This window comes from Lissotriton helveticus, chromosome 8, assembly GCF_964261635.1.
Source record: "Lissotriton helveticus chromosome 8, aLisHel1.1, whole genome shotgun sequence".
Classification (NCBI taxonomy): Eukaryota; Metazoa; Chordata; class Amphibia; order Caudata; family Salamandridae; genus Lissotriton; species Lissotriton helveticus.
In genome coordinates, this window is record NC_136069.1 from 476,732,121 (window position 1) to 476,758,542 (window position 26,422).

General features: G+C 45.2%; 1 protein-coding gene across 2 annotated transcripts in view; it reads left to right on the top strand.

The window, feature by feature from the left end:
* RNASEH2B (ribonuclease H2 subunit B) overlaps positions 1–26,422 on the top strand; it is a 300,760-nt gene that overhangs the window by 224,023 nt on the left and 50,315 nt on the right. For both annotated transcript variants that reach the window (XM_078657377.1, XM_078657376.1), the window contains 2 exons: positions 7,344–7,425; positions 7,745–7,793. In XM_078657377.1, coding sequence (XP_078513503.1) covers positions 7,344–7,425; positions 7,745–7,793 — 131 coding nt within the window. The remainder of the gene's footprint in view (positions 1–7,343; positions 7,426–7,744; positions 7,794–26,422) is intronic.

Here is a 26,422-nt window from a genome sequence, read left to right on the forward strand (position 1 = left end):
CACACACACACAAATACACACACACACATACACACACACACACACACACACACACACACATATACACACACACACACACACACACACACACACACCTCCTCCCCCCCCTTACCTCACCGGGCTCTTGTCGCTGCGCTGGTGTCATCTCTGCACTCCAGCTCCTCTGCCAGCACGACGCGGGGCTCTCCCCTTAGGCATGGGAGCCCCGCCGTGCTATCCGCTGGTTTTCACTCGGGCCCCCTCCTGGGACCCGGGACTTCGGTTCCCGCACTTCGCTTTGGCTCCGGGCTCGCTCCTCATAACGAAAGTTATGAATGGCCCGCATGCGCGGGCAGCCCCCGCCCTCCCAGGTCTCCTCGCAGCCCGGATACTGAGCTTGTTTGCAGTGTTTATGCCTTTCACAATGCGAATTTTACAAATATTTAATTGTTTCTGATGTTGTTGGCACATTTATGTATGGTTTTTCTGCCCTAATCATTGCTGACGCTGAGGCGTGTGTATGCACTCAGCTGGGGACTGCCGAGAAGTGAAACCAGCCCTGTTGCCGAGTCCATTGTCTGGACCGCAGCCGCAGGGAGAGTAAAGAGCCATGGGCCATTGCCTGGCAATGGAGGACTCCACACCAAGGAAAGTCGGTGCACGGCGCGCCCCGTCCAGCAGAACGTCAGACCGAGCCGAGGGAGAGCCGCGCTCGAGTGCCAGCCATATCCGACAACGGTAACGCTCCAACCCGCTCTGCTGCATTACCTGGAGCGGGTTGAGAGTGAGCGCCCATGCGGGGAATTGTGCCAATCAGTCTTTAAAGACCACAACTGCCCGAACCAGTTCACAGGGAAGCTCTGTATCTGAGCCCGTCCTTTCCTTATACTTGCAATCCCCACGCTCATAAAAGAACTACCCTTGACCGAGTGAACCGTGATTGCTTATGCCTTTCACAATGTGAATTTTACAAATATTTAAATGTTTCTGATGTTGTTGGCACATTTATGTATGGTTTAAACCTACGGGTTATTTCAACTCAAACACTAGTTGCAACAAGCATTTGCAATGCAATAGGTCTCGCAGTTATGCAAGTTTAAGCTATTGGCATTATAAATAACAATGCCTTTCATTTATGTTTCTAAAAAGAAAACAAAAATAAAAGGCATTGTTATTTGGAATGTCAATAGCTCAAACTCGCGTCAATGCGAGACCTATTGCATTGCAAATGCTTGTTTTACTTTAGTGTCTAGTAAATTGCTCTGTCAAATTTACTTTCAAACCTTCACTCGGTTTTACAAAATGTAACCCATTTTATTATGGTTGCAGTCCAATGCATAAGGATGGCAGCTGAGGATCAAAGAGACTTCCCACAGTGTGACCTTCTCCACTTGATCACTTTGTGGAATTCTTGGACACATCACTTCATCTCACTGTGCCTCACTTTCCTTGTTGGGTATTGATACATTATGTCATCAGTTTTATTGCAGTTACCCCTGAGGCAAAAGTTGCCTGAAATACATTTGATTATTAAATAATTTCTACACAACGTTATAAGGAAGGGGGAATAACCATTTGTTGTATTGAAAAGCCTGAATAGGCATTCGTCAAATTTGGTTTAAAATACCGATAAAGTCTGGACAAGTATGGATCATGAATTGAAATCAGAAGTTAATAAAATTGCTTAAAATAAGGAATAAATCTATGGAATGTATGTGTCTGTGAAATTCTTGTAGTGCGTTGCACCCTGTGCTGGGACCTGACGAGAGTCTACCACTCCTGTTACAAACCTGTGCGCAACGATGGAGCGAATTTCAGAGTAGCACGCCGCAAAACTCAAAAATGATGAACTTTCACAAAACAGTAAGCATGGAATATGGTGTGCCTTCTACCACCTTTCTCGAGTTTCACTTTCCTTGTTTGCCACAGCGGTGAACATATACAAAGCACTACATTGACATTTACAATTTACACATAGAATAACTCTTGAAGTTTTGGCATAATGTTATGGTCTCGATTCTTAAAGCTATTGACATGTTAAAGTTCGGCTTCTGCACATTATAAAAGGTCGTACATGGAGCGAATTAAACGTTTGAGAGCAAGAAAGGACTGCGCTCCCTCCTTCCGAAAAGATGGGGGGAAAAGGGTTTCTCCATGGGGGAGAAGGTTTTAACAAGTGGATTTGCACTTGCCCAGCAGATTTTAGCATGGGCAAATATGTACTGTGCCTATATGTTCGCTCACGCTAAAATGTAGTTCACAAACGTTTGCTAGAAGTACATCTGGAAACTTGCAACTGTTCAGCTTTGCGGGCCTTTTTTAGTAAACTTGTGTGTATTCATGAAAGTTGTAAATCTGCACTCTTCTGGGATCCAAAATATTTTTTTCACAAGGTGACCATAATGGTTTTACACTTTTCGCCATCAAACAAGTTTTATTTAATGACGTTTTACAGAAATTATATTTGTGCCCATATTTGTGGGAATGTTTTACTTTGAAAGCAATCCCCAATGTTGCTTCCGTTCTTCTGTGTGAATTAGCATATAAGCAAGGAGTATTACGTGGACATACATTATAAGCCACTAATTAAGTTTTGCAGTCATGTACATGTTTTTATATTGGAACCTTTGTTATGCAAACTGAGCTTACAGCCCACCGTGTGTCCTTAGAGTCCTTACCCCAATAATAGCATTGCAATAATGAGTCCTAAATGTTTTTTTTGAACATCCTATTCACGAGAATAAAAATCTTGCCTATCCTCTTCCCTGCAACCATAATGTTGCACAGTAACTTACAGCCAAAATGTTTATGCTGCAGGGGTCGGAGTCTACTTGTCCAATAAACCTGCAGGCTTGTTGTCCTCGATCCCAAACAATATGACTTGGCTTTGTGCTATAGGAGTTCTCCACCGCTGTTACCATCAGCCATATTTCTCGTCAACCGTCAAGAAGGAGCCTGGATTCATATCATCAGAACTGTGCTGCATCAAGAACACTATAATCATTCTATTTCTGCAGCAGAGATTGAACCTGACCCATTTGGTTCCATTTAATAGTATTTTACAATGTTGGTCAGATATTTATTTATTTATTTATTCAAAGTTTTATATAGCGCGAACAAGATCTTTGCAGATATCAGAGCGCTTCACAGAGACCGGGGGTGGGGGCAGCAGGTGAGTGACTAAACATATTATTGGGTACAGTATAATAGTCAATATCATAATAGGCTAGCAGTCATGTGCTGATAAAATACCAATAAACAATCAGGTAAGCAATAATATAAGACGGTGCAAAGTCATTGATTCAACTACAATAGAGATCAGGAGAGCTTAGGCTATGGGGATGGCTTATACCACTTTCTTAGAATTACAGAGAACAGGGGGTGGGGACATCAAGAGGGTGATTCAACAAACTAGTGTGAACAATAGAATAGGCAGTAAATGAGTAGCATAATAGGTCACAATCATGTAAGAATAGAATATCATTAGACAGTTAGGTAACCAATGATACAAACGCGGTGCAAAGTCTCTGATCCACCAAACCATAAAGTTCAGGTGAACTTGGCCATAAGGATGGCTTTCACCTCGTTCTTGAAGAATGCAGTGGAGGAGATAAGCCTGGTTTCAGGAGGGAGTGCATTCCAGATCCTGGGTGCCATTCCTGAGAAGGAGCGTTTGTAGGTTTTTTCCTTCCGGAATCTGCGAGGTTTCAGGAGTAGACGTTTTATACTTCTATTGGATCTCGAACCTCCTGATATAGACAACTTTTGAGTGAGGTAGTTGGGTGCCTTGTGGTGTACGGCCGAGTGTGTCATAACGGCAATTATCAGCTGTATTCTGGCTTCAAAGGGCAGCCATTTCAGGGATTTGAAGTCAGGGGATATATGTGAGTGTTTCCTTGAGCCAGTAATGAGTCTCGCGGCAGCGTTCAAGGCGGCTTTTAGGGGTGCGGTTGTTGATAGAGGGAGTCCGCTGAGGGCCACAATTCCATAGTCTATGCGGGGGATGACTAGGGCTTGTACTGCAGTTTGGAAGTCTTTGGCTGGGAGGAAGGGTTTAAGTTTCCTCAATGTGTTGATTTGGAAATTAGCTCCTTTCGTAGCTTTGCTAATGTGCTGTTGCATGTTGAGCTTGGCGTCAAGTGTGATGACTAAGGATTTCGCAGAATCCACGATGGTGGGTCGGACATTGAGTGCTGTTAGGTGATTGAGCCAGATTTGGGTGGTGGTAATTTTCGCAGGAGGTGAGATCAGAAGGAACTCAGTTTTCAGAGCATTTAGTTTGAGGTGATTGTCGGCCAACCACGATTGGGTGTTTCTAAGTGTGTAGTTCAGAAGTTTGATATCTTCCGGGGATTGTACCTTTAGGTAAAGTTGAGTGTCATCGGCATACATGTGGAAGTGAACATTGGATGCTTGGAGCAAGGTGGCGAGTGGTTCCGTGACTAGGTTGAAAAGTGTGGGTGAAAGGGAAGATCCTTGTGGGACGCCTAAGTCTACTGGCACAGGTGAGGACAGCACATTGTTGATCTTGAACTTCTGAGACCGGTTATGTAGGAAGGAAGTGAACCATTTGAGAACGGTCCCGGATAAACCCATTCTAGTGTTTAGCAGCTCCAGTAGGTTCTCATGTTTGACCGTGTCAAATGCTGAGGAGAGGTCAAGAAGGATGAGGAGGCAGGAATCATTGCGATCAAGGATTTGGAGGGCGTCATCAATTATGTGTGTCATGGCCGTTTCCGTGCTATGTTTTGCTCGGAAGCCTGATTGATGAGGGTTGAGGAGGTCAAACTGGTCAATGTGTTTTGTTAGTTGGAGTTGTACACATTTTTCCAGCAGTTTGGCCAAGGTGGGGATATTGGTGATAGGGCGGTAATTGTTTAGGTCAGACGGGTCAGCTGTAGGTTTCTTGAGTATGGGCGTGACTTGCCCCACCTTAAGGGAGTCTGGGAGGAGACCTTGTTGAAGGGAGCTGTTAATGATTTTAGTCCAGAGTGGGAGGAGCAAGGGGGTGAAGTCTTTTACAGCATTAGCAGGTAGGGGGGTCTGTGAGGTGGTTAGAGGGCTTCAAGGTGCCGAGCAGTTTGTGTATTGCTTCTTCCGAGTAGGTGTCCAAGGACGTCCATGATGCGTTATTTTTAGGTTGAGTGTTAGACATTCTGATGTGGCTAGGGTATCGGCTTACATCATTGAGGAGGTCACTTCTTATGTTGTCGGTCTTTAGCTTAAAAAAAGCAGAAAAGTCTTCACAGTGTGGGATATCGCTTGTCGTGCTGTTTGATTGTAAGGGTTGCGTCTTGGTTTGAGTTTTGACTAGCACGAACAGTTTTCTTGGTCTGTTTTTTGCTTGGTCCAGCTGTAGGCTAAAGAAGTCTGATTTCGCGCGCTTGATTTTCCTAAAGTAGGCATTTCTCTTGTTCTTGAGCGTTTTGCGATGCAGTGATGAGGGGTCAGATCTCCATGTGCGCTCTGCCATTCGCATAGCCCGCCTGTCTTCATTGAGTCTGCCGTCATACCACGGGTTCGAGTTCTTGGTGGAGACTCTCTTTAGTTGCAGTGGGGCGGCTTCGTTGATTATTGAGTTCATAGAGTCGAGGTAGAGGTCGGTCAGTGATTGAACATCGGAGGCGCTCGAAGGGGGAAGGAGGAGACTGCAGGTGTGGGGAGGCAGGGAGTTGGGGTTCAGATTCTTCATGTCCCTTTTCCAGATCTTGGATTTGGTGGGTTGAGCCGGGGTAGGTTTGACTTTTTCGTTGATAAAGAAGGTGATAATGTGGTGGTCTGACCAGTCACAAGGTTGGATTGCCCCCAGTTGGGTAGAGTCCTCTTTGGCGATGATGAGATCGAGTATCGAGCCTTTGTCGTGTGTTGGGCTGTTGCATATTTGGGTGAGGTCAAGCGCATTAAGGAAAGTTTTGAGACTATTCATCACTGCGTCTTTCTGATCGTTCAAGCTGCACCCGCAGCAATGTTAAAAATGCACGCATTGCATTTGTATGTAGAAAGTGGCAGGCACCGAGCGGTGCCTGCCTCTTTCTGCATACAAATGCAGGGGGGTACCATAGGTACCCCCCATGTGCACTCCCCCTTCACCTAGGGGGCCCGCAACGGGCCCCCGCAGTGAAGTTACACATGCTTTTCCACGGCGGAAAAGCCGCCGCGGAAAAGCATGTTTCAGAGCCCATCCTAATCTGGCTGACGGTGTCTGAGAGACACCGTCATCATATTAGTGCTTTTCCGCCGCGGTTGTGAGCCAACCGCGGCGGAAAAGCTGCGGACAGAAACCGGGACCCACCAGCCATCCTAATGTGGCGGTGGGTCCGCAGAGGATTTTCCGCATCCTCCGGGCCGGCGGTGGCTAATGAGGCCCTATGTGTGGTGCAAAGTTGTGGAGTGGGTGTAGGTGAATTAAAAATACCATGCTTAGTGGGCCTCAATAGATTTATTTTGCTCCTAGACAGGTATGTTAAAAATGGGGTGAGTATCACTACTAACCAACCTATAATGAGGATTGGTTCAGTGAAAGGTCGACATGTTTCATGCTACCCCTAGCATTTCTTCAGGACCATGCAGGGACCAGCCCTGCATATGCCACTCCAATGTCCTTAATAAGGCAGTGATAATTAAAATAAAGAAAAACACTTAATGTATGAAGCATGCGTTCGTAATAGAATACATACGATTTTTTGGATTTCAAATGTTGTAGCTGTGCTCAATGGCACCTCATGGTCTCTCTAGGGGTTCGTTTTCACCACATGGACTCACTGTTCCTTGCTCGTGAAAACGTACGGGAAATAACTAGATTCAGCTCCCCCGGGACCGCATCTCATTTCTTTGATAAGGCCCAGCATACATAGCTTGAAGTTGGCAAGAGGGCCTGTAGGGGTGGAGATGCGAAGAAGATGGAGGTCCTCCACTACTGTGTAGTCTGTCTCTTGTACTGTGTACTTTTACATACTCTCTGTGACTCTGCCAGGCTAGAAAAGCTATCAAAAGTAGTCAATGAAAGCTGCATCTGTAAAAGACTAAAGGTTGCTCTTTATTTATCTTGATTAGTTATTAAAGAAGTGTTTATGCTTTCTATCGCAGTGCATATGTTGTAATCGTATAGGGAGTGCAAACAGGCTCTTGATTGCTTAACACGTGAGGTGAAGCTGGAGGAATGCTCTCATTACCTGTGAATTAAAGGGTCCTTCTGGCAGCAGTGTCATTGAGTCCTAAATAGTAATCCCTATGCACCTGTAAAGATTAGTTGGTAAATCTTGTGTTTCTCACACTGTGGAAGAGCCTGTTTCAATTTAAATGAGCACACTACCTGGCCTGTGCATTAAGGATTCTGTTCTTCAGCTTCTTTATTTTTCTTTCAGAGGACTATCTGCGATATGCACACGGCTTAATATCGGAGTACATTCCCCAAGATCTGAGTGAGGAATTGTCTAAATACTTAGAGTAAGTGTGTAGTCCAAATGTAGCTCAAGTTCATCATCCAGAGGGACTGTCCGTAATGTAAAGTGTAAATAGCTTAAAGATTTTCTAGGAATGTGTGGATGCAATCGTTGAACCATGCTCATGATTTTTTAGTACTATACAAACGTTGCAGATTATGGGGCACAATTTATTCCGATCAAGGAAGAGTGAAAATGACTTGCAGTAGGTCAATAATTAGATACATCAATTTGATTGATGCTTTATCCCACTAAATATTAGTGTTAATGATTTTAATTTATTTAATAATCTAAATTTTACAAACTATGCGCTTTTATTTCAGGATTCCAGAGCTACCAATTGCAGTGCAAGAGTCCCAGTCCCAGTCGAAGGTAGGATATTGAAGAATATGTAGAGGGCTGCACTTCATTTCCTCTGTCTTGCAAGTCAAATTGTTTGCCATGCCTGCGTCAATGTTTCATTCTAAAGATTTAAGGTAGCAATCATTGATTGCAGGCTAATTGATATCCTCTCCTGGGTGTTCTCCATTGACTCACCCTTTGAATGTAGTGTGCTTTCTATGCAGGATTCCTAACGCATATGGAGAATAAATTAAAAAAATGATATTGGACATGCCAACACCTTCCTCCACGTACACCTTTACACTATACCACTCTTTCGCCACATCTAGATTTTTTTTTCTTGTCATGACCACCAGATTGACGATGACCTGTGTGTTCAGGAGTGTCTTTGTTGTGTTATTTTGGAATTCACTAGATATTCCTTACTGTACTGTGATTGCTATTTTTCTAATTCTCTGGTTGGTTATTACCAATATTTGAAGTTGCTTTGTTTAAGATTATTTGGATCATGGTCTAAATTTTGCCTCGAACATGTTTAAAGTTGGTACCAGTGAAATAAAAAGCACTGGTCTGATCGAAGTATCGATCCCAAGTGTGCTCAGTAAGCATAACACTGTCACTGTGGCTCAGCTCCTACTTTTCCTCAAGAGCAGTGGACTCTAGAAATGGCAAGGCCAACAGCCTAGCCGATTAGGAGCTTAAGCATACCTGTTCTGACTCAAGTACTGGTCATCAGCAAATAGAATCTGTGCGAATTATAACCGTTCTTCTTGGTAAATGACATTCTATTGCTGAATATGAGATGTTCACTGTAAAGCCTTTCCTATGGCGCAGGTTTAGGTAAACGATCCTTGGGGAGTTGATAGAGATCAGAAACCACTGGTTAGATATAGGTGAGGGCAGGTGGGGATTTTTAGTAATTTTTGGCATAATATATTTTAAAGGTCCAAAATAGTTAACGAGCTAGAGGTCTACTTGAGCCAAGCATCCACTTTTCATATCTCTTTATTTTTAAAATAGTTACATTTTAGTAGCTACGGGTGTTTTCAATCATCCATTTAGATGTTCACCAGTTGATTTTTAAAGGTAAAGGAAGCTATTTTCAGACTGAGTTCATATTTAAAATGAATAGATTTGTTTTCATAGTTGGCGAGACCCTTCAAATGCGTTGGTATTTTGCCATTTAATTGTTCCGTTTTACTTTTTACCTCTCCTTTTGTCATTCGTTGCATCTCCTTGCATTTGAGTGCACTGGCTTCAACATTACTTATATTTTGAGTTCAATATAAAGCAATGATAAAAAACATATACAATTTGTCTCTACAAATGTTGCACTTTATAAACTACATTGAAAGGCAATCAATAAAAATATTTTAAAATAATTAACATCGCAAATCCGGCAGAGCATGAGGCTACTTTTTTAAAACCTAGTTAAAACTGTCTGGACTGCACAAGAGTTGGCGCACTTTAAAAATATAATACAAACAAAGTAAAAGGAATATTTTCGTGGATTCTTTTATTTCAGAAACTTGTAGTAACCGCGATAAGAACTCTTTTATTGTACCTATTCAGCCTTCTGCACTGGAAAGTGAATGATTCTACAGCTCTTTTCTCCAGCAGCATGTCTCAGAGTGCAGGCACATTCTCTGAGCTCGGTGAACATTTTAATTCTTTATTAGGACTGTGATCTCCAAAGGCTGTTCTGGGAAGAAGGTGTAGCATTATGTGGGTTGACGGTGCTGAAGCTTGTCTCAGGTACTAGATATGAATCTGATCTGGATAGGTATCCACCTGCTATAAACTAATTAAACTGCAGCATTTTTGGTAATGTACAGCTGTCTGATTTACAATTAGTTATTTCACTGAATTTGTCACAAAGCCCCAGAATCAACCAGAAGAGATTTACATCCAGGATGGATGAGAGCCTACTTATGCTGGAGGAGGTAAATACTTTCATGAAGGAATATGCTAAAGAAGAGGTTCTGTCACTCGAAAGGTGGTAAGAGAGTACTTGTTACTTTGTTGTACACAAGAAGCACGGGTCCTTGTGTCCGAATCTGAATCATAAGCATCTCGGCCACTACATTTGGCCTGCAAAGCTCCAAATGGCAATTTTTCAAAATGTCAGTTCTTTTAAAGCAAGACCATTCACCTTGTGTTTCATCCTTAAATATTGGTATTAGCAGAGTCTGATGGATTCTAGGTAGAGGAAATGCCTCCAGTTTCTAATCAGTAGAAAACATTATTGGTTCTTTGTACTTTGTGCGGACTCAAATTGAAACCAAGATTATTAATTGTGTTAGTCAGGATTGCTACTATATCAGTGGCGGAAACCCATAGACCTGTCCATACCGACCGGACTGGTTAGTGAATGGATGTTCTTTATCATTGAGGGCAGTAGAAACTGGACCATCTAACTTCCATTCTGGTTGCTTTTCAGTCAATTCCCTCAAGCCACGTCATTTCTAACCCTGGGAGTAGTTCGCGTAGTAGCGCTACGCGAAGTGCACTACGCAAGCTACGCAAACTGCATAGTGCAGTGCAAAATGCTGTTCGCACTGATTGCACAGTGCCGGATGCTTGTCCTCACTGTGCAATCATTGCAAACCGCATCTTGCACAGGGCAAGCGGTCGTTTTCTGCCGCTCAAGTAGATTTGTACTGGAGCGGCAGCTTTCTCAACGCGGACTGGTAGTTTCTCATCACAAGCATACACGACCACTCGCTATGAGAAACTTGACCTCCCCGTGTTGAGAATCTCGCCGGGAGGTTTATTTTCCACGCCCGCGATCGGCAACTTGATGTTGATGAGCGCGAACAAGCAAAAAATGCCCGCTACTCGTTTTTGCACTGTGCTACGTACAGTGCGCGCAGTTGCGCAAACTACGCGAGCGTAGCAGAGTCCTATGCCCAGGGTTAGTCGTGGCCTTCTTGGCAGAAGATATTTCAAAGGCACTCTGAAAGCATTTATGGTTTTCATTAAAGACATGTTACAGTGTTTGACATCTGCTGTATGCTTGTTTTAGAACTCCAGTTTGGTATAGTGAATCTATTAATGCTTACCTAAAAAGCAAGAATAGTCAATAACTTTACAAAGTGGCAATTACAAACTAACTTCTAGCGGCCTTTAAGAGGACCACTGCATCACTTTGCAACCCCTATCCCTCATGGAACCTAACAGCTCAGTATTCTGGATAAGTGAGATTCAGGCCCTTTATACCAAGTGGTCTTTCACACGTATACAGAGATGAATTTTAGGATAATTGTTGGATGTTGTTCCAGTCAAAACTTTAAATTGCCTTGACATCACTCTTAAATGTACAGCAGAAAGGTCTTTACATATTCGGGATGTTTGGTCACCTGTCGCCTTTTGTATAAATAGTAGGCCTGGGTGAAATTTCCATTACGTTCACATATTCTAGCATAAATTCTGTTATTTTGTGATATGCTTTTTTTGCTGAATTCCCAAAATTACACATTATACCACGTCCTGTAATTATGCACCGTTCGCAGCAAAATTTGGTGCAAGGGCCTGGAAACAGCACGAAAGACCAGAACGCGAATAGCTGTGTTTGTGGTGCTTGTGTTTTTTACACTTTTTTCAGTGCAAAATGCATCCTCGCATCCAAAATTGACACCAGAATGCAAAAAAAACCAAAAAAAAAAAACCCACTCTCATATCTCCCCGGACTTCAAATCACTGAAATGGCTACCTTTTGAAGCCAGAATACAACTGAAAATCGCATGCATGACACACAAGGCTGTGCACCGGAATTCACCCGCCTATCTCACTCAAAAGCTGACAATTTCGGGTGGCTCCCGAACTACTAGAAGCACAAACAATCTTTTGCTGAAACCTCGAAGATTTCGGAAGGAAAAAACTTATAAACGCTCCTTTTCAGGAATGGCACCCAGGATCTGGAACTCACTCCCTCCGGAAACAAGGCTCATCTCCTCCGAAACAATCTTTAAGAGGGAAGTTAAAGCGATCCTCATGGCAAAATACACATGATCTATTGCTCCGTATCACTCATGAATCTGCCCTGTAAGTCCTGCCCGACCCTGGTCTACTGTACCACCCGTGTTATCGAATTACTTAACTGTATACGCTCACTCTTTGTATTTTGTTATAATGTTTGATGCACCTGGTTGATTATGTATATTGTTATATTATTGACGCACCTGGTTGACTTTGCACACTTTACCCTCTCCATCTCAACGTGCCTTACTCCCCTAATACTCTCGCACCTGTGGGACTATACACCCTGCTCACACCTACCTCAACTGTGCCCACCTTTAAACTCTAAATATTCTAAACACGCTTAAGCAAGTATATGCTCCTTATTATTGCACTTTATACTATTGACGCAATTGTTTGTCTATACACTGTGTACCGACACTACCTCACCTGTGACCTACCTCATGTCCTTTGTCCCACCTATGTAACTAGCACCTTGTACCTAACTACCTCATATATTACTCTGTATATACGCTTTATTACTTTGTATTTTTTATCCCCATGCCCTTGTAAAGCGCTCTGATATCTGCAAAGATCTTGTTCGCGCTATATAAAACTTTCAAAATAAATAAAAAAATAAATAAAATTTCATTCTAAAATATAGAGCCACATGGTGGTTTTGCATTTTGTGCAATCATAATCTTTCTGACACTTTACATAATTATGCAAAACTAGATTGCGCAAATTTCTCGCACCCTTAATTGATGAGACTAAACATTTCAAAACGACATGGCAGCTCCTAGTCTCTTGCATCATCTCCTCCCTTGCGTGAATCCATCAGTCAATCAGGAATTACATATTGTGTAATGTATACACTTGTGCTAGTTACTAGAAATAACTTTGCTTAATATGCAGGGAAATCACATTTCACTCAGGGCAGCTCCTCAGTTAACACATAAACCTAAGATTACTGCATGAATATTGATTTCAGTGTGGCAGACTACTCATGCTTCACTTCCATCTCCATAGAGAGGGAATACTGCTTTGCAATGTTTGCCCAGCATGTGCGTCTGGGATACATTCATCTACAAAATAAAAAAGTTACGTATGTGTAACTAAATGATTTCAGCTTGAGACTTTCCTGGATTTATATTCTCTATTAAATCATCCCCGGTGAAGAGGAAGTAAAGATTGCTAGATTCTAACTCTGTATTCACTCAACATGCAATCAAGAAAATATGATTTGAAGATGGTGTCTATTGTCTGTTGCAAGACATCCTCTTCCTAACCCAGCATTGGTTCGTGCCCAAAACATTTACTCCAGTAAACTAGATGTTTTGCAGAGCCCAATCACTAGATGGTAGGATAAAGCTTAGTATGTGAATTAAAAAAATTCTCAAGCTACAGGTCTATTGTTCTAGATAAGTAGCTTTTTTTTTTTTTTTGCTTTTTCAGATACAGTAAAGAACATCTTACAGTTATCCAGGTTATGGCATTGGCATAGCATATATGATGTATATAAACTCATTACATAAATCATAGTGTTGCAGAGCGCACCGTCAAGAGCACAAATACATACAGACATGCCACTAGCAGGAATCACATTGCAGAGTGGGAACAGGCAGGGCAGTTTCATGAGCATTTTACAATCATCAAATGTCAGTTATTGACAGTAGGTAGGACGTGAGCGGCCCCCAGATATCCCGTGGATTGGACGCAGTCGGTAGCTCCTCTGTATAACATGTGAGCTTATCCCGGCAGTAAGCCAGATCCTGTAACCATAGCTTAGTGGTGGGCACAACCCTGCTCTTCCAGCAGATGGAGACCCTGCGCTTAGCCATCAATAGTGCTATGGACACAAATTTCTTGTCGAATGCCTTCACTTTAGCGCCAACCCCCAGCAAACACATTCCTGGGCAGCACTCAACAGACTCCTCAATCATCAGACAAGTAATCCTTGTGACTGAGCCCCACTATTCATACACGTTGGGACACTCTCAAGCTAGATGACATAAGTTAGCCCCGAATGCACCACAGCGCTTGCAGATGTCAGTTTGTCGCAACCCATACCAATGAAGTTGGGCAGGAGTTTAATACAGCTGATGCAGATATTTAAAATGTACCAACCGTAGATTTCCATTCGCCGTCCGCTGGCCCGTCGGGCAGCAGCTGCTTAACCAATCGCCCTCCGAGAGCGGCTCTGGCAACACAGCATTCCATTTGGCCATCGCAGTCGGGCCCCCCAGTTGGCATACCACTCTGCGATGCCTTGTAAAGTCTAGTGACCAGCTTGGCCTTAGATGTAGCGGTGTATAGGAGTTGTAATGCCTCAAGGGTTGGCAGCTCTGTAGGTAAGTGTTGGTAGAGTGCATGCATAACCGAGGGCAGTCTAGTATAGACAAAAAGTTGCATGGTGGGAACCTCGCCCCGGGCGCCTTTGCTTTCTGGGGTTATGAACTGGCCTCCAGTCATTACATCCGCCATGGTGGACAGCTCCATATCCTTGAGGGTCTTCAGTGCACCAGCCTCCCTGTTGACCGAGAGTTCGGAGTGATGTAGTAGCGGCATGCTAGGGGCATATAGTGGCAATTTATGCGCTCGCTGACCGAGTTCGTGCCAGGCCCTAGATGTAATTTCTGTAGTAGGGGATCTCTGTGTATAGTCATAATCTAGTGAATAGTCCCGCCCATGTGCGCGGACCCCGGAGCAATCAAAAATAATCTCTTAAGTTGTCAAAACATGCAGAACTGCACAGACACTTAAGAGAGAATTTAAAGACCGATAATGCAGCCTATAATAATGCTTCACAAGTATATTGTGCGCATACGCTCCTCGGCGAACAAAGGCCGGCTGGGTCTAAGTCAGTCTTCGGTTCATCAGCCCTTCTCCAGCAATTCCTCCAGTCAGCTCGCGGTTTCAGCTGCGCGAGCTCCAGGCGGAGGCCGATATCCTGTTCAGGAAAAGGGCGATAGGAGACCTACCTCTGTCTCAAGGGGAAGAGGTCTGTACTCCCGGTTCTTTCTGGTTCGCAAGAAGGACAAGAACGAGTTCAGGCCCAAGCAAACAAGTGGATTCGCAGAGAGAGGAATTTCGCATGCTATCGTTGCATCAGGTTTTTTCCTCAGCTGCAACAGGGAGATTGGCTCTGTGCCATAGATCTACAGGATGCGTACTTCCATGCGCCCTTTGCACACATACACAGGAAGTTCCGGCGATTCCAAGTCGGCGCCAATCATTATCGGTACACAGTACTGCCAGTCGGGCTGCCGTCTGCGCCCAGAACATTCTCGAAGTGCATGGCGGTGGTAGCTGCACACCTGAGGATAAACGAGGTGTTTGTCTACCCGGACCTGGACGATTGGTTGATCAAGGCCTCCTCTTTCTCGGAAGCTCGAGCACACTTCCAGAAGACGTGCGTTCTTTTGAACAAGCTGGGGTTGCACATCAACATGTCCAAGGCTGTCCCGATTTCGGTCCAGTGCATACAGTACTTGGGAGCCTCCATCAATACGCTGTCAGCAAGCGTGTCTCCTTCGGAGGAGAGACGATTATCATTCCTTCGGAAGGCTTAGGCTCTTATAACCGCTCCATCTACAACAGTGGGGATGGTGTCTTCTCTACTGGGGTCGATGGCCTCTTGTATCTTCCTCACGCCACACGCAGGGCTGCACATGAGACCTTTGCAGGAGTGCTTGGAGGATCAGTGGGATCAGAGGGATGGATCTTGGGACGACAGGATACGACTGTCTCTGCATGCGCTTCAGTCTCTGAAGTGGTGGTGTTCGGCGGAGAATCTCCTCAGAGGGGTTTCCTTTCACAAGGACATTCCCGCACACACTATCGTGCGTCTCGCCACAACTGGGGGGCACATTCCGGAGACTTACAGATACAAGGAACGTGGTCCCCGTTGGAGTCCACGTATCACATCAATTTCCTGGAACTCAGAACTTTTCACTTGGCACTGATGGCGTTTCTTACGTCCTTCCAGACCAACTCTATGCTTGTACAGACGGACAATACGCCCACGATGTATTGCATCAACAAGTAGGGGGGTTCGAGATTGCGCACTCTGTCGCAGGAGGCGCAGGCGATCTGGCGCTGGCTTCTAGCCGGAGGACTGACAATCATGGTTACCCATCTGCTAGGTGTGCAGAAGGTTCAGACAGTCGCACTGAGCAGACTGATTCAGGAAGACCACTAATGGGTCATAAACGATGAAGTACTAGGAGAAGTCTTCGCAAGGTGGGGGACTCCAGACGTAGATCTGTTCTCCACCGCCGAAAGCAGCAAATGCTGAGACTTTGCCTCCGGGTACTACCAGCAGGGGACGCTGGGGTATGCGTTATGGATTAACTGGTCGAGCAGCTTTCTGTACGCTTTTCCGCCCATTCCCCTGATTTCGGCGGTACTCATCAAACTGTTCCAGTCCAGGGCGCGGATGATCCTGATTGCCCTGGAATGGCCCAGGCAGTGGTGGTTCACGGACCTGCTTCACCGGTCTCTCCTTCCTCACATAGGGCTGCCGTGCAGGCCGGACCTTCTCACGAAGTTCGGGGGGGCAGATGTTGCACCCCAACCTCTCCTCTTTGAGTTTGGCGGCATGGCTCCTGAGTAGTGCGATATGTCCATTTGAATCTACCAGAAGTTTGTATGGACATACTGAAGGAGGCTAGGCGACCTTCCACTAGGACTTCTTATGCTTACAAGTGGAAGAGGTTTTTGCATCTGGTGCAAGTTCAAGGACTATGACCTAAGGACGTGTAAGGAAGATGTCATCCTTCCGTATCTTCTACACCTGGCGTAATCTGGCCTTAATGTCTATTGCATTAAGGTTCATCTTGCTGCGCTGACGGCCTACAGGAAATGGCCTTCACAGACTTCCTTCTTTCAGATCCCTGTGATCAAAGGGTTTTTGGAAGGCTCGAAGAAAGTGTTCCCTCCTGTCCGGCTTCCTTTGCCTTCATGGGAATTGAACGTGGTGCTGTCCAGATGGATGAAGGGGCTTTTTGAACCTATTCATAAGGCTTCATTGCAGCACCTGTCCTGGAAGGCGGCGTTCCTCGTGGCCATTACATCGGCCCGCAGGGTGAGGGAAATTCAGGCGTTGTGTTGCCAGGAACCTTATACTGTATTTCATGCTGCTACGGTTGTTATGCGTACTCACCCTAAAGTTCTTCCAAAGGTTATATCTGACTTCCATGTTAACCAGACTATAACTTTGCCTACAATTTTTCAGAATCCTTCATCTCCAGCGGAACGGTCTCTGCGTTCCCTGGATGTTAGGAGGGTGTTGAAATTTTTATCTGGATAAAACCGAAGATATGCGTAGGTCAGAACAATTGTTTATCAATTATGGATCAGTCAGGACCGGTCTTGCTACCTCTAAACAGTCCATCTCGAGGTGGATTGTGTCCTGTATACAATTGTGTTACCAAAAGGCTGATAAGACCTTAGGGGGTAAACCTAAGGCTCATTCCACCAGGGGCAAAGCTGCCACGACTGCTTTGCTCCGTAGTGTTCCACTTGCAGATATCTGCAAGGCAGCCACTTGGAAGTCGGTCCATACCTTTGTTAAGCATTACTGTCTGGACACTGATGCCAGGGCAGATGCTCGGGTTGGGCAGGCTTCGCTGCGAAATCTGTTCGCACAGTAGTGGTGTTATTTCTATTTTCTCCACCGCCGCTTTGGTGTGGGGATGGGCTTGCCATTCTATTCACTAGATTATGACTATACACAGAGATCCCCTACTACAGAAGGAGTAGTTTCTGTCCTGTAACTCCAGTTCTGTAGTAGGGGTATCTCTGTTATAGTCATAAGCGCCCGCCCTCCTCCCCGGTGGAGGGAGATATTCATGTAAGAAATGCTACAGGTCTGGCGTGTTACGCCTTCAAAAAGAACTGAAAGTAAAAGGGACCTGCAGTGCATTCTGGGATACTGTGAGGCTTCTGGAAAGTTATCTTAAAGGCACAGTATCCTGTTTTGAGCCACATAATGGCAGCCTATGGGGCTTGTCTGTCCACTTCTTCCTCTCTATCATTCCAGAGGGTTTTGCTGTCAAAGGCAAGGTTTTCTCTGTAAGAAAACCCTGGACAGGCTGTGCTGTTTGTGGATTTTGGTGGAATTTCTAGTTGAAGTACTGGACAGTGTAGCCTGTGGATATAGGCTGCATTATCTGTCTTTAAATTCTCTCTTAAGTGTCTGTGCAGTTCTGCATGTTTTGACAACTTAAGAGATTATTTTTGATTGCTCCGGGGTCCGCGCACATGGGCGGGACTATTCACTAGATAATGACTATAACAGAGATACCCCTACTACAGAACTGGAGTTACAGGACAGAAACTACTCCTTGTAGTGTATCGAATTCCACTTTTTCAAACACCGTATGTATGTTTACTATCATGGCCTTGAGTGGTATGGGGCGCACGGGGCACGGCGCCCGCCTCCACTGCCACATGCGGAATATATGCTGGATCATGCTGCCAATAGTATGCGTAGCGCGCCTGTGCACAGAGGTAGTAAAGATGGAAGTCTGGCGCTGCTAAGCCATTTTGATCATATGGAAGGGTAAGTGTCTCCCATTTAAGTTGAGGCTTCCTACCTCCCCAGGCTAGTGTGATCAAAAGGGAGCGAAGTCTATCGAAAAAAATGTCGTGTTGGGTGTACCGGGATGTTTAAAAAGAGATATAAAAAACGTGGAAGGATCACCATTTTCATCAATGCTATTCGATCCGCAAAGGACAGGGGCAACTTAATCCAACGATTCACCTGTCCAAGTCGTGTGATGGCAGTGCCAAAGATAGATTGTATGACAGTCTGCAGGTGCCGGTGTAGCCATATTCCTAAATATTTTACAGTATCTGTACACCATGCTAGGGGATATTCCATGTCGAACTGTTGCGTACAGTCCATGAGGGGTAGTACAATCGATTTGGACCAGTTGATTCCCAGGCCTGAGAAGCGCTCAAACCGGGCATATTTTTGTATGAGCTGTACAAGAAATCTTACCGGCTGATTTATCTCTTGATCAGCTATTTCATTGTATTCTACAATTTTTTCTTTAATGAGTGCCAGTGTACTGGGATCTACTCGGGCTCTATATTTGCGCTCTAAATCACCCAACTCACGCTCCAGCACTGCCATGGTGCAGCGCAGAGACTTCAAAATCCTGGCTTGAAGGCCTATAAATGTACCCCGAATTGTCACTTTAAAGGCTTCCCACAGCGTTTCCATAGTTTGGACTGACCCAGTGTTTAGTGAGAAATAGTCAGATATGGCCTCGCGTATACCCTCTTTAAAGACCTGATCTAGCAACATAGACAATTGTAGTCGCCATTGAAAGGGAGGAGGCATGTGGGACTGGAGAATCATGTCCAGAGCTACCAAGGAATGATCTGACCGTGTTCGAGGTAGGTGTCTTATCTGCGTGATCCATGTACAGATGTCCTGCGTGCCCAGCCAGTAATCAATGCGGGACCAGGTCTGTCGTGCAGAAGAGTGGCAAGTACCTTCCCTAGCGTGTGGTGTCTTAATCTCCAGATATCAGTGAGGCCCAATGACCACATCCCATCTTGCACGGCTCCGGCAGCTCTTCGGAGGGCGGGGTCTGCCGCAGACATTCGATCGATCCATTGTAGGATCAAAGACCACAATGAAATCACCACCACAAATAAGCACTGCAGGAGATAATTTGCAGAGTTTGCACCATATTGCGTCAAAAAAGGCTGGATAGTCTACATTGGGACCATATAGATTCACAATAGTCAGCCGTGTGTTATAGAGCGTACCCTGCACTATTATATACCGCCCGCTTTCATCTTCATCTATATGTGTGGGCACAAATGGAACATCTTTCTTTACCAGAATCATAACCCCCTGCACATAAGAGGAATATGAGGCAGCCATCCGTACCCCCGCCAATCTAGTGGCAACGTGTGAGACTGCCTGTTTTGTAAGGTGTGTCTCCTGCAACAGGGCAATTTAAATATGGTGCCTGTCAAGATAAGAAGATACCAAAGGGGATGATGGACAGAGCGTTTGAGCAAATCAAACACTCACCCCCAGTCAACTGATCTGGGTTTAATCCATCATCATTCTTTAGCTCACTCCACCACCCCAGTTCAGACATGGCCATTTGCAAATCAGTCTGACCCTGTGCCTCACAGGAACAGTCTAGCCCGAACTGCCAAGCCAAGTCTTCCCTGGACCGGAAACCAGCATCCTTGGACCAGTTTCTTCTGCATTCTGTCCATCAACTGTTTTTGCATTAGTCACCACGAGTGGGACGGGTATGCTCGGACGTGAGTCCCATGCTCTCCATGCCACTGGAATCAAGCTATCCTGGCTAAAGAGGGGTGAAACCCCGAAACCGGTCCTAGGATGCTTGTTTCCAGTCCAGGGAGGACCTGGCTTGGCAGTTCGGGCTGGACTGTTCCCATGAGGCACAGGGTCAAGATGGATTTGCATATGGCTGGGTTCAAACTGGAATGGCATGGTGAGCAAGAAAACGATGGATTTAGGCCCAGATCTCTGTACTGGGGTAAATGTATGACATTGTTCTGCATTCTGTCCATCAACTGTTGTTTTTGCATTTGTCAAGATAAGATAGCACCTGCCTCACTTTCTTGGCATTATTAAGCCCTCGCACATTCCAGCTCACCCAAGAGATGCTAGATCGCTTGGAGTCCGCCATGCCCGTAGAATCTAACTATAAAGCTTGCAACACAGTTCAGTAGATATGAGACATGCAGATCAGTTCTTGCTGGATTATCACATTCAATGCCATTATAATATAATAGTGTTCCCCAACCACCCCTCCCAACCACTGCGGGTGGGAGGGGTGGTTGAACATAAAAGAAAAAAAATGCAATATTGTTCTCAAAGTGCATACCATGAGGAGAGTAAAAGAAATCAGTAACCCATTAAAGGCACCCGAAGGGGCCCAACCACAAAACAGAACTTTTTGGGGAATTTCCATATTGTGGGTTACTAGTAGCCCATGGTCCCCGCGTAAGCAGGGTGGGTCGAGCTAGGTAGAGATAGGCTAACCAACTCAATCACAGTTTATTATCAATCATCAGAGTTTTACAGCTTCAACCTGTCATTCAAACAATATCCGGTATGGAGTACTCCTCTGAACTGGTACCTAATGCGACTCCTATTTACCCTATGAACAACCCTTATCAAACCAAAAAATCGTAGAGCTTTCTGCTACATTGCAGGAGTTAATCCCGGACCAGAATCAAACCAAGCATATTGAATGCAAGAGCCCGGTAATATAGGGCCGACATTACACTCAGGAACATGCTCAACAATGTCTCACGTGCTCATCTCTCAGAGTTTCCACCCCTCTCACGTAGCGTCTCCTGACACTCAAGTCGCCGGGTATATTGTAGTGCCTCCTTCGGTGTCGTGAATATTCGCGCCTTCCCATTATGTTGTATCCGCAGACAGGCAGGATAGAGCATTGAATATTGAATCTGGTGAGCCTGCAATTTCTTCTTAACTGTTTAAATTCTCGGTGAGCCTGTTGCACTGCGACTGTGAAGTCAGGAAAAAGTTCTACCTTCATCCCTTGATAGTCGAGTTTCCCCTTTTCTCTAGCCAGACGGAGGCCAGTGTCTCTGTCCCTATATTTCAGGAGTCTGGCAATTATAGGGCGCGGCGGGGCCCCTGGGACTGTTCGTGCGGCCAAAGAGTAATGAGCCCTTTCAACTATTAGCACATTTGAGAAGTGTTCGGTCCCTAGCAGCGTTGTGAGCAGTGTTTCAACGTATGTCTCCATTTGTAGTTTCCGAAATAACAGTTATTCGGAGGTTGTTTCTGCGGGAGCGGGCTTCTATGTCCTCATTCTTTGTCTTGATGGCCTCCAGTATTTTCTCCATGGTAGCACATGACTCCCCAACCGCCTCCACGCGATCTTCCGTGGTCGAGATGCGCTGCTCCACCTCCGTGATCTGCAAGCAATGTTTGTCGATCTACGAGTCCATAGTGTCAATGCGCAGGTTGAGGTGATCAATTTTGGCATCGGTAGATTGCGGGCTTTGTTACATGCTGAGCATCATGCATTTCAGCATTGTAGTCACACCAGTCTCAGGGTCAGGATCTGTGTCTGAGGCATTGGGTGTTTGAGATTTGGTACGTTTCTTAGCCTCGAAGTGTAACTTACTTTGCTGCTTGTCCGTCTGGCCCATGCTGGGATAATTCTAGCTTCCAAAACAGTGGGTAGAGGCGCCACTGGGGGTGGGGGGGGGGGCATATCACAGGATAGATCAGCTCCAAGGCACGTTCACAGCAGCGCAAATAACCGTGGTCTAGTGCTGTGCATCCATTGTGTGCCAGCGAGTATACTACATGCGGATTCCAGGAGCTGGCCACATGCTCAAAATGCCAATGCCAGCAGCAGACAGGCTGCAGTGGAGTTAAGCTATGGTACTACAGGGTATACTTCGTTGGTTGACACTGAGATAGAGATACAGCAGTTAGCAGTGCAATCAGGCAGCCCCAGCTATATCTAGGTTTGAATGGTGAAGTAACCGGCGCGCTGCTGGAGGTCCTGATTCCTGTCTTTAAGTGATGCTGCAGTGGAAGTACAGTCGCACAATATGGCTCGCAATTTTACACGTGAGACAGGTTAGCTGGTAATACACAGTGTAGAATGCACCCTTGACCGTCTCAGAAGTCCAGATAGCAGTGGCCCGAGACTGTTAATGGGTGCCCCGTCTAGCTCCCCCAGGCAGCGTGGAGACACGGTAAGCCTCGTAGAGGGCGCCGAAATTCGCGCTGAAGCTGCAGTCAATATCCGAGCACAGCACTCACCGACTGATATGGTCCATCAGGGTGCTCTATTCATGTAAGCGCGTTACGTGCTGCTGCACTCCATCCATCCAGCCACACGCAGTAGGAAGATAGATCTGCTGCTGTTAGCCCCGAGACGGTCGCACAGTGGTCTCAGATGCGGCAGCAGTCCGGTGTCGAGGTTCGAGAGCAGGGCCGCCAAATGGGGACATCCGGTGGGGGCCGGCTGCACCGAGTGGTGCCCCGAGTCCCCGCACTGCTGCAGCATTTGTGCCGGTGCTTTCCGGTGCTTAGCACCGGCACTTTATTATCAGGGCCGGGTCTACACTCGACATCCATCTGCTGCACTTGGTGGTGACATAATGGATATTGCATTAATCAATGTGTTTATTAATTACGTTTACCTCGGAGCATCCGCAGAGTGATGTTCTTATGACCAGCTCCAGGCCCGAGTGAAAAATCATTAAATGTTTATTGTTGGTGGCCTTGAATTAAGTGTTGCCGCCAGAACCCTGTAGGCGTGCCGCGGGACGCTGAGTCATTGCGCTGGATTTTGGTTCTTCCGGAGGCAGGGGCTGTGTGGCAGCAGGCAGAGTGCGCAGATTTATTTCAACTTGCCACGCCCCAGCATAGCCGCATGCGCGCACCCCACCCCGAGTTATCCATTCAACAGTTATTAGCAGCTGCACCAAGCCCGCCTAACGGAACCGCTCATGTATAGCGAGGGCACCTGCTGATGGCGCCACTGGTCAGAAATAAGCTAAGGTATGTGGAACAAACGCGACTGCCTATTGCAGGTCACAGGAGTACTTCCAAGCTCCTTGAACTCGTCTGTCCTCTTCGACATTTGGGTGTTGCTGCTGCATGAAATTTAAACATTATCCCCAGTGGAAAATGTACAGTCCGCACTAAACAGAAGGTGGAAATATTTCCAATGAGACTGACGGGTAACAATAGATAACTGGAAAGCGGCGATATTTTGATGTGTACAACGTTTACAAGGTAAATACATTAGTGTTTTTGAGGGATAGTGTTAAAGGATCTGGGGACTGACAAAACAGACGAACTTATTTGCGCATTCATAATACCCACCCACGCAGTCATAGATTCTTTGGTTCTACTTGTACGGCTGCGTGGGTGGCAGCTAATGCAGTGTTTGCTGTTTGGGCCCTGTGACGCAGCATGGGTTGGGTTTCTTGGGCCCTAATACAGACACTTAGGTCTGCCTTTGAAGTGGTGAGTAAAAAATGTAGCGGTGGACGAGCCACTCTAAGCTCGAGCCAAGGTCAAGCCTAAAGCATGGCTTTGTCTCAACTCAAGGTCCTGTTGGAACCTCGAGCCGAGCTTTTTCATTTGGCTTCTGCTTGCCCCCTAACCAGGATGTGCCAACTTTGCAGCTGGAGAACCCCGTTGGAGTCTCGGGGTCACACTCAACATCCTGTGATTATGGGCTGAGCGTTTAATATCCTCATTGCCTATAAACAATGAATGTGACCTTGTGTAATGTTGTAATTGATGCTCATGTAAAGTGTGCCAAGTTCGCGCTATATAAAAGCTGCAGAAAGGTGAAAACAAAGCCTTAATATAGGAAAGACAAATGGATACCCATTTACTGCCTAATTTGTGCAAACTAAAACCGGAAAACCTTGGTAAATTGCAGCTACCAGCTTAAATTGTGTGACCATAGCAAATATTTTATTTGACCAAAACACTTTTTTTTTCTTCCTAACCGTGCATGAAAGCCCTTTCAAACGTTGAGTTCAGGATACCAGTTTTACAACAACCTATTGTGTTTGATTTAATAAAACTCTAAGGCTGCTCTAAAATAATCTAGGTTATGTTCAGGTTTTACATGTCAGTTGTCTTGTCTCTTAGTTCACTAATGGTTTATGTTTAGAAACTCACTTTTAATAAGTACTTCTCAGTGCAGATCTATAATCTGACTATTAATGGCAAAGCTTCCACATGGTAAAGAAATCCACTTTCTTGAATTATGAAGAGACCTTATAATAGTTTACATAATGTTTGTTTCATGATTTACATAGCAAATGTTTTCCAGGGCTCAGTTCGTGCGCAGGCTTTAAGATCTGAGCCAGACCATTAGCTCGGCTCTGGCTCGACTCTCCCAGTTAATTTTTGGCTCGCCCACCTCCAATAAAATCAGTGGTTAATTTGTTAAAAAAAATAAGTGCCAGGGCTCTCGTCAGGAGGCAGCTTGCACCAGCCCATTTCACCTGCTAGCGCCACCTAAAACAGAAGCAACTGCTAACCATGAAAGTGGGCAGAGAATGTCGCTTAATAGCCAGTGCTGCAGACTTCGGAGCTGGGGAACCAGGTTCATATCTCCTCAGTCAGCTCAACATTCTGTGATTCTGGGCAAATCACTTACTCTCTCCTTAAATTATGTCCTTAACTGGTTCTCATGAAAAGCTCCGATGTTAATGATTAAGTGCCATGTTGATGATTAAGTGCTGGTGCTGAGCACTGGAAACCACCAGCTCAAATTAAGCACTGAGTAAAACTCAGGCATAAATGGGCACTCTTACAACAACAACTAAGCCTAGAGAGGGAGCAGAGGTGTAATAGTCAGCTTAACCTGTCTTTTGGCAAGTGGAACCAGAAGAGGAATTCACAGATAAGGCTCCTCAGCCCGAGCTAAAGTTAATAATAATGTTTTTTAGTATTCTCCAAATGTGTGCCTTGCAGGAAGATGACAGTGCATCTGCACAAGACGTACATAGTTCAAATCTTGATATGTATATTTGGGTACTGCCTTCAGAAGAGGACAGAATAAATGAAAATCAAAGACAACAGTTACACCATACCTCCTCTTGGGTGAGGAGTGGGTGAATGGACAGTAGGAAATTGGCCATAGACCTAGAAAAAGTTGGTTCAGGGCCTTCAATGTTGTTTCTCTCAAGCTCCTTTCAAGGGCTGATGTGAACTCTGCTAGCACAGTTATCCTAACAGAGTAGTTTTTTCCCCACAATTCAATTGTTACACTCTAGCTTTCCTAGTTTGATTGTAAAGGCTGTCCTTTGCCCAGGTTCTGTGATGATGGTTATCTTTTGTTTCATATGGGGACCTACAGTCCAACATGATTTCAATTCAAGACTGGAGGCTGAATTACATCTGGTTCTTCATTTCATTAAATTATAGCAGCAACATTTCACAAGCATATTTAAACTAAGAAATTCATCAAAACATGAGAAGATCAATACTTCAGTAAAGTTAACTTACGAGGGGGGCGATTCACAAAGGGCCTTCACACTTGTGGCAGAGGCCCTCAGTTGTGTCAAAAGTGCCTGCACTCATGGTGGGGGCCTCTACACTTGTTGTGGGACCTCCGCAATGAATAACTGCAGTGGGGAGGTCCCGTCACGAGTGTGCCCTTCTTCCACGACTGCCGGGAGTGCGGAGGCCCTTTGTGAATCGACCCTTAGGTGTTCAAAATCATATATCACAAAGGGTCCTATGGCATCACTGCCCTTGGATAAATAGTCGTGAATACAAGAGACAACTTCCTCTTCTTTGCTGCTCAAGCAGAAAGTACATTCCTCTTTGTTATTCATCTTTTTCTCTTCACCATTTTAATTTGCTCCTTGTAACAATATTTCATACCTTCAATATGCTTTACGGGGTTAGGGATATATAAAAAATTGTGGGGGCGTCACGCCTGGACTTTGTTAAAAATGACATACCGCTGTATTGTCCTTTCCCCAAATCAGCACATATAGCACTGGCATTGCCCTTTTCAACGTGTTAGTGATTTTAGCTCATTTAATCCAAAATTGTGCTTTAAATGCACGCTTGATTTAATCTTTTTCAAAATGTTCACAGGGGAACCTATAAAAACCTTACTATGAGGAAGGCTCCCTTGCTGAAATTCAGATCGGGTTTAACAGTT